At 42.7% G+C, this 8,811-nt stretch overlaps 1 protein-coding gene across 2 annotated transcripts in view; it reads right to left on the reverse strand.

Moving 5' to 3' along the window:
- Nucleotides 1–8,486, reverse strand: part of eno1a (enolase 1a, (alpha)) — a 57,032-nt gene extending 48,546 nt beyond the window's left edge. For both annotated transcript variants that reach the window (XM_085967353.1, XM_085967352.1), the window contains exons 1-2: nucleotides 8,378–8,486; nucleotides 1,316–1,410 (exon numbers count right to left, since the gene is read on the reverse strand). In XM_085967353.1, the coding sequence (XP_085823479.1) occupies nucleotides 1,316–1,400 (85 nt within the window). In that variant the 5' untranslated portion in view covers nucleotides 1,401–1,410; nucleotides 8,378–8,486. The remainder of the gene's footprint in view (nucleotides 1–1,315; nucleotides 1,411–8,377) is intronic.
- Between the last annotated feature and the right edge of the window lie 325 nt (nucleotides 8,487–8,811).

The following is an 8,811-nucleotide window of genomic DNA, read 5'->3' on the forward strand; positions in this document are numbered from 1 at the left end:
ATCCCACATTACAACAGTGACTGCACTTCAAAAGTACTTAATTGGCTGTAAAGCGTTTTGAGACATCCGGTGGTCGTGAAAGGCTCTATATAAATGCAAGTCTTTCTTTCCCTTTTTTAAAGAAAAAACCATTTCAATAGAAATTGAGGTAATATGGTCGGCACCAATTCACCTTTTGAGTCAATAAGCCAAAGGATGAAGTATGTGAATGCTTAAAACAGACCAAAAGGCCTCGCTTTGAAGGAGAGGCTTTATGTTGCAACCTAAAGCCATTAATCTGTAACGTTTAAAAGTCACCAGAACTTTAATTTACAGTGTATTTTTCCAAAAATAGACTGGATACTGGAAATTGTCATGTTTACTATATTTTGCATGCCTAAGGATTTAAACTAACAGTGCACCATGGACTCCACTAGGCTCAAGTCACTGAGCAAAGACAGCTCTCACACTACTAATTAGTTAATTAAAAGTAAAATATCAAGTGAGCCTAGGAAACTACTGCAGATCAAAAAAGAAATACATCCATCGAAAAACATTCGTGATAATTTTATGCAGGATTAACAGGATGTGAATACAACAACAAAAAATTTGCAAAAGTAACCTGTTTTACAGTTACCCCACATTGCAGGACTACCATTTTGCAAGACTACCATTTTGCAATTTAATCTTGAAATAAGCCAAGCTATTCCATTATGCAAACTGGTATAGCACTGCAGTGCCTAATGAAAAATGTTTTGGGGTGCTTTCAATTTTTTTTTTTTTTCCAAAAATGCCTTTAAAAGGCTGAAGGGTCGATAGCGAGAGGGCACAGATTTAAGGTGATTGGCAAAAGAACCAGAGGCGACATGAGGGAAAAACCTTTTTTATGCAACGAGTGGTTAGGATTTGGAACGCGCTGCCTGATAGGGCGGTGGATACAGAGTCAATAGTAGCCTTCAAAAGGGAATTGGATAAATACTTGAAGGAGAAAAAATTGCAGGGATATGGGGAAAGAGCAGGGGAGTGGGACTAACTGGATTGCTCTTCGAAAGAGCCGGCGCAGACTCGATGGGCAGAATGGCCTCCTTCTGTGCTTTACTATTCTATGATTCCATGATTCAGCCACAAACAAACCACACTGCTCTAATACAATGTGAAACTTACAAATTCAGGCTCTCATTTCTCCCCCCCACACCCCAATATATTTTTCACATTTAAGCTCCCACTTTGACACACGTAATGTATGGGATTGTTAGGTTCCCATTAAAACTTTCAGCGACAAGGCAATGTAAACCGCAAGAAGTCAATGCGCAGTCACAGCCCTGATAGAGCTGACCTTTTCCAGTATACAGGTCCACTTCCACTGTGGGGTTACCACGTGAGTCAAAAATTTCACGGGCGTGGATCTTCAAGATGGACATGGCGGTGGTTCTGCGGAGGAAAAGAAAAAAAAGTCGTCATTTAATAAACATTGCTAAATCCCTGCCAAAAAAAAACAAAACTGCCCTTCAGGAAAATTTTTAATGCCACAAATTATATGAAAATAGCATGAACAGCCTCCTTGTAGCAAAGGTGGTCAGTGTGGACATGATTCCAGAAATGGCTATGCTAATGATACCCAGAAGTGCAAACTGCCACTGGACAAGTTTATGTTGGTCATAAGAACATAAGGAGTAGGCCATACGGCCCCTCGAGCCTGCTCCGCCATTCAATAAGATCGTGGCTGATCTTCAGCCTCAACTCCACTTTCCTGCTTGATCCCCATATCCCTTTGATTCCCCCAGAGTCCAAAAATCTATCGATCTCGGCCTTGAACATACTCAGAGACTCAGCATTCACAGCCCTCTGGGGCAGAGAATTCCAAAGATGCACAACCGGTCAGATATTTGGTATTCCTTCTGTACAACGCTGGCAAGGTGTCAAACCACCGAATGCCATGAAGTTTGGGATCAAACCCTTTCCTTACAATTTCCACATTTAAACTAGACTTCTGTAGCTCATTATGCGAGATTGCATTTCTGGGGCTGTGCCAGTTTTGGTTATTTATTTACTGGCTGCAACCTTCCCCCAGTAATTTCCCAATAAACTTGGCAGTGGGGAATATCAGAACGGTTACATTTTATTGTGCAGACATTACATACAGGACAAAGATCAGACTAACCACCACACCTCCATTTAAAGCTTGAAGCAGCATCTTAGGGAGAAATTAAGGCTGCAACCAAAGCACTTTGGCTATCAGTTCAAAATGTTATCTGGACCGCTCAACCAGATTTGCCATCACTTCCAAGTATCCGTTTAAAATATATATTTTTTAAATACATCCTACAAATGGTGCACCTCCCCGGCTGCAACACGATGCCACCGCACTGAGCTGCAAGCTCTCCGATTACATTTTATCATCAAAATACGTCAGCAGTTTTAAAAATGAGCTGGCGTGCGCTTCAACTTTTGCTTCATCAAATTAGCTGCTTTCTATACCCGAACAACCCACGCCAATAAGGCAGCCTGCGCTCATTGCACCACACTGGAGACAGAATGCCCAGGAGAAATTCCTTCAGCTAATTTGCCCCACTTATGGATGTGGCACAACCATTTATTCGACTTCCCCTTGATGGAAAGCCAACTGCAGAACAGTTCACCCAGGAGGCTGCCTCGTAGTGCCAGAGAAGTGACAAATTGGGAGGTTATTCGAGGCAGCTAGTCATTTTAAAAACAGCTTCCTCATTGATTATGGGAGGAATTGAAATCTGAACCTTTTTATTACAAGTTCTTGAATCATACACCATTCCCCAATCAAAATGAGCTCATCATACAAGGAGAACAGACACAAACTTATGGCATCCCTTTAAATATAGTCTTGAGAAAATAGATCAGGCATTTTATAAATGAGAAGGAGCATCTTTTCAAATCACTAACATTAGATTGCATCAATAGGCTGAATTTGGGAGAAAAAACAGACTGACTAGCATTTATATAGAAATAATAACAACAGGAAACGCTGGAAAAACTCAGCAGGCCAGGGCAGCATCCATGGAGAGAGAAACAGAGTTAACGTTTCAGGTCGAACACCCTTCGTCAGAACTGGAAAAAAGCAGGAAATGGAAAGCAAGTTTAGGGGCTGGGAAAAGGGGGAGGGGATGAAAGAACAAAAGGGAAGGTCAGTGATAGGATAGAAAGCAGGAGAGATTGAGAGATATTCAAGGCGAGAGGAGGTGGTAATGGGACAGGTTAAGGAATAAAGGATGGCTCTAGATGGGGTGTGAATTGCGCTGGCAGAATGAAGGACAGCTGCCATGTGGGAGGGAAGAAAAAAAAAAAAAGGGGGCCAAACAAAAATTGTGGATTAAAAAGAGTGTGATGGGGCCGAGGTTATGAGCTGCAATTGTTGAACTCTATGTTGAGTCCAGAGGGCTGTAGAGTGCTTAATCGAAAGATGAGGTGCTGTTCCTCGAGCTTATGCTGAGCTTCCGTGGAACAGTGCAAGAGGCCGAGGACAGTGAGGTCTGAGTGGGAATGGCGCGGAGAATTAAAGTGACGGGCCACTGGGAGCTCGGGGTCCCCCTTACGGGCTGAACGGAGGTGTTCTGCAAAGTGGTCACCCAATCTGCATTTGGTCTCCCCAATGTAGAGGAGACCACATCGTGAGCAGTGAATACAGTATACTAAATTGCAAGTACTACAAGTAAATCGCTGTTTTACCTGGAAGGGGTGTTTGGGGCCCTGGACAGTGGGAAAGGGGGGGGGGGGGGGCGGGAGGTATAAGGGCATGTGTTGCATCTCCTGCGCTTGCACGGGAAGGTGCCGGGTGAAGGGGAAGGTAAAGGGTGCTGGGGGTGGTAAAGGAGTGGACTAGGGTGTCGCGGAGGGAGCGGTCCCTATGGAATGCTGAAAGGGGAGGTGAGATCACGTTGGAGGTAGCATTTATATAGTGTCTTTCACGACCTTGGGATGTCCCAAAGCCCCTTACAGCCAACTGAGCATTTTTTGAAGTGTAGTTAACACTTTTAATGTAGGAAACAGGAAGGACAATAAAGCTGATGTGACTTCCCCCAAATCATTATGGCCAGGTTATGTTTTCCTATTTATCTCCCCACCCAACTCAATCTCCGAACTGCCCAAATCTCTTGCTACAAGGTCACACCTCTGGGTCATTTATTTAGCTGAAACCCACCTGCTAAGTCATTAAGTTTTACAGACAGTGAAATTCCTTTACAGTAACGAATATTTCACCTCTTCGTAAAATGTTTCTGGAGAAGGCAAAACTCATTTACATAATGTCACTACCCCCTTCCTTCCCTCACAGTATTGACGTAACTGCAGACTTTGAGGCGAGTCAGTTGTGCAAGTTTATTACCACAGTTGGGAAGTATAATATTCGGAAGCCCTTCGCCATGTGCATAAAAAATGTTCGAGTTAACTGTCCTACTGTGTAATAAGCATTCCTCAAAAGTAACTTATGTGACACACAAATGTTTGAGGCGCATGATGAGGTACTGTATAAATGCAAGTCTTTCCAGTTTTATGGTACATGGAGGCAAGAACACAGGAGACATCAATGCATAGCCTTTCAAACGGTGCGAATGGCAGACCACCATAAATACAGACCACCTTCAATGTCTCTAATAATCTGGAGTCATAGAATCAGCCCATCATGTCAGTGCCGGCCGAAAAAGAGCCATCCAGCCTAATGCCACTTTCCAGCTCTTGGTCCGTAGCCTTGTAGGTTACGGCACTTCAAGTGCACATCCAAGTACTTTTTAAATGTGATGAGGGTTTCTGCCTCTACCACCCTTTCAGGCACTGAGTTCCAGACCCCCACCACCCTCTGGGTGAAAACATTTCTCAACTCCCCTCCAATTCTTCTACCAATTACTTTGAATCCATGCCCCCTGGTTATTGACCGCTCTGCTAAGGGAAATAGGTCCTTCCTATCCACTCTATCGAGGCCCCTCATAATTTTATACACCTCAATTAAATCTCCCCTCAGCCTCCTCTGTTCCAAAGAAATCAACCCCAGCCTATCCAATCTTTCCTCATAGCTAAAATTCTCCAGTCCTGGTAACATCCTCATAAATCTCCTCTGCACCCTCTCTAGCGCCATCACATCTTTCCTGTAATGTGGTGATCACACTTGCACATATCTTCAGGATGCCATGTTTGAACTCACTGCGTGATTAACTGGCTCCAAATTGAGAATCACTAGTCTAAATAAGTAGGCAAAAATGAACTAGAATGATGATCAATTTATATTTCACATGGATTGACATATGCCCAAGCAGCATCCTCAGTTCACATCTGTAATGCACATGTGGCAAGAAAATTATGGTTTCTTTGGCTTATACTTGGAATATAAGAATCTAAATGGGGTAGAGGAGCAAAGGGATCTGGGAGTACAAATACACAAATCACTAAAAGTAGGTTAATAAGGCCATAAAAAAAGCAAACCAAGCACTAGAGTTTATTTCTAGAGGACTAGAACTGTAAAGTAGTGAAGTTTTGCTAAACTTGTATCGAACCTTGATTAGACCACACTTGGAGTACTGTGCACAATTCTGGTCGCCATATTATAAAAAGGATGTAGAGGCACTGGAGAGGGTGCAGAGAAGATTTACAAGGATGATACCAGAAATGCGAGGGTATACCCATCAGGAAAAGATGAACAGGCTGGGTCTCTTTCTCTTGAAAAGAGATGGCTGAAGGGTGATCTAATAGAGGTCTTCAAAATTATGAAAGGTTTTGATGCAGTAGACACAGAGAGTGTTTCCACTTGTGGGGAAGAGCATAACTAGAGGCCATCAATATAAGATAGTCACCAAGAAATCCAATCAGGAATTCAGAAGAAACTTCTTTACCCAGAGAGTGGTGAGAATGTGGAACTCGCTGCCACAGGGAGTGGTTGAAGCGAATAGTATCGATGCATTTAAGGAGAGGCTAGATAAGCATATGAGGGAGAAGGAAATTGAAGGTTATGCTGATAGAGTTAGATGAGGAAGGACAGGAGGAGGCTTGAGTAGAGCATAAACACTGGCATGGACTGGTTGGGTCAAATGGCCTGTTTCTGTGCTGTATATCCTGTGTAATTCCACTTGACACATTATGGAAGATACTTGAAATACAATTCCTGTGAAGTCATATCCACCTAGTTATTAATTCTCAGTTGAAAAGAAATTATCAGAAGTACATTTCAGTGTGTTTAACATTTCAAACCAAGGAGACTGTCCAGCCACACAACTCACTGCAATATCACACAATCCACATTTTCACTAGTTGGCAAATATTCTATTGGATGAACCATCCAGAGAGGCTTCATCAGTTTAAGACACTGAAATGCCATTCTCAAATACCTAATTAAAAACAGCATGAATCTACCTTCAATACTAGAGCTGTTCTTTAATTAGTGAGTGGAGAAAGAAAAATGAAGTGACTGCTGAACATTTGGCAATGAAATAGCCATTGCATTTACTTTACAGAAACAAATGGGCAATGAAACACATGGCATCGCAATGTTATTTCAAAAATCCTCGAGTTGAAATTTATATAGCGAAAGTTCGTGTATTAGCCACGGATAAATAACAACAACAACATCCCAAAGCAATTCCCAAATAGGGACCAAAAAAACAAGAGGCCAAGCCAGAATGGGAGAGATTATGAGGGGTAACCAAAAGTTTGGTTGAGGAGGCATTTAAAAAGTGGAGAGAATTTTGGGAGGCAACTCCAAAGCAATTTAAAATTCTGCCACCCGAGGTGGGACAAAGTAGATAGCCATAGATAGAAAATTGGCATGCTCAGGAGAGGCTAGAGGGCTGGAGGAGATTGGAAAGATTTGGCCGGGGGGGGGGGGGAAAAAGAAAAAGAGAAAAAGCCCATGGAAATATTTATAGACAAGGATTTTAAATTGAACACGGTGAGGAACTGGGAACCAATGTAGGTCAGGGTTGCCATGGGCGATGGGCATGGGGGGCATAGCCCAGCGCAGAATGTGTGCAGTGGAGCTGTGTATAAATTGAGTTTATGGAGTGTGGATGATGGGAATTAGAAGGAGGACAGGTAACATGTTAAGGTGGCAAAGCTATGTGTAAGGGTTATAGCAACAGAGGGGCCAGGCAAAGCAGAGGTTGAAGTAAGCAATCTTGGTTCTGTAACTTTTACAAACTAAAGGGCAAATTTAAGAAACCATACAATACATTATGTAATAAAATAAGTGACTTTTATGCCAATCATTAAATTATCAGCAGAGATCTGGAACTGTATATCAAGAGAATAACTGAGATTGAATGTGACCATTCCCTGCAGATTACCAGGTTAGCATGTTCAGAGTGAGAATTAGTATTGTGTCATTCAACATCTCCAATCGTCTACATGTAAATTAAACTGGGGATTTAGGGTCAGGAAAGACGGTCCTAAAAGTTATTTATAGTTAAATTGAAGTTATTTGGGCAGTTACTACTGGGAATCTCAAAATTCACTACCGGCTGCACGAAAAAAAAATGGTTACTCTATAATCCAGATTTATCCCATAAATTCCAGGAGAAAAAAAAAATGATCTATGCCAAACACTTCACACACACTATGCAAATATCAAGCAAATTTTAAAAAAGATTTATTTTTCTCGAAGAGGCCCACTTCATACATAAAGTTGCAATTCCAATTCTATAGTAACTTAATCTGCAAAAGTCCTCGAATGACTGAAAGCAGGCACAGTAGGAATTGTCCAGGATTCCCCCTATATTTAGTCTCAAGCCATATTGGCAAGCATTGATGGGATTCTCTCCCTATTTAGTGCACAAATTAACTTTCTGTTCATATCTGAAAAGTACTTTGATTAATGAATTTAATTCTTAAAAAAAAAACACAAGCGATAAACCCTGCACATTTCGAGCTTTAAAGTACAATACTCGCTGTGTTGCTGATCTACTGAAAATCACACAAAGCCGACACGAAAACACTGCAACTCAGATCCTGAGAGTCCAAAACTCCAATTCCAAACTGGAACTTTTTGACACCGATTCATGCAAACTTTAAACATTATTTAACAAAAAACAATTAATTCAGCAGTTTGGAGAAGTTCATTCAAACTATTTAAATCTCCGTTAAGCAACAAAAAAAACACACTGGGGTTTTAAACTTTTTGGAACCAGTGGGACTAATTGGGGAGCTCTGTCAAAAGAGTTAGCACAGGCACGATGGCCCGAACGGCCTCCTTCTGCGCTGTGTCATTCTTATGAAGAGTTTCCCCCTCCGTCCCCTTGCCACCTGAAATGTTTCTGCCCTCCTGCGTGAGGAGGAACTGCACAAGCTGCAACTTTAGTTCAGCCAACAAGGCGAAAAGCAACTTGCAGAGAGAGAGAGAGAGAGAGTGTTGGCTTGGTCCCGGGGGAGAGCGCGGCGCGACTCTTACCTGCTGCACACACACAGAGAGAGGGAAGGAGGGAGAGACAAGGACACGAGCCGAGCCCGGGACTGAACAACAACAGCCCGCAACAAAGAGAACCGCCTTTTCCCGCAAGCTGCCGCTCTTATTGGCTCACGTAACAATGAGCAGCCCGGGCAACAGCGCCAGCTGTGACAGTCCAGCCCCCCCTCTCACTTCACCCAGTGCCAGCAGGCTCCATGGATCGTCTCATCAGCGGCCCTGGACACAGCAAGCAAAGCTGTAACTTTGGTCAAAGTTGTGCCCCTGGCCAATATTTATCCCTCAGTCAACATCACTTAAAAAAAACTTTTATCTGCTCATTAGCACATTGCTGTTTGTGGGAGCTTGCTGTGTGCAAATTGGCTGCCGCGTTTCCTACATTATAACAGTGACTACCCTTCAGGAAGTACGTCATTGTC

Source organism: Somniosus microcephalus, chromosome 25 (genome assembly GCF_052327205.1).
Source record: "Somniosus microcephalus isolate GS21.2 chromosome 25, FLI_Smic_1.0, whole genome shotgun sequence".
Taxonomy (NCBI): domain Eukaryota; kingdom Metazoa; phylum Chordata; class Chondrichthyes; order Squaliformes; family Somniosidae; genus Somniosus; species Somniosus microcephalus.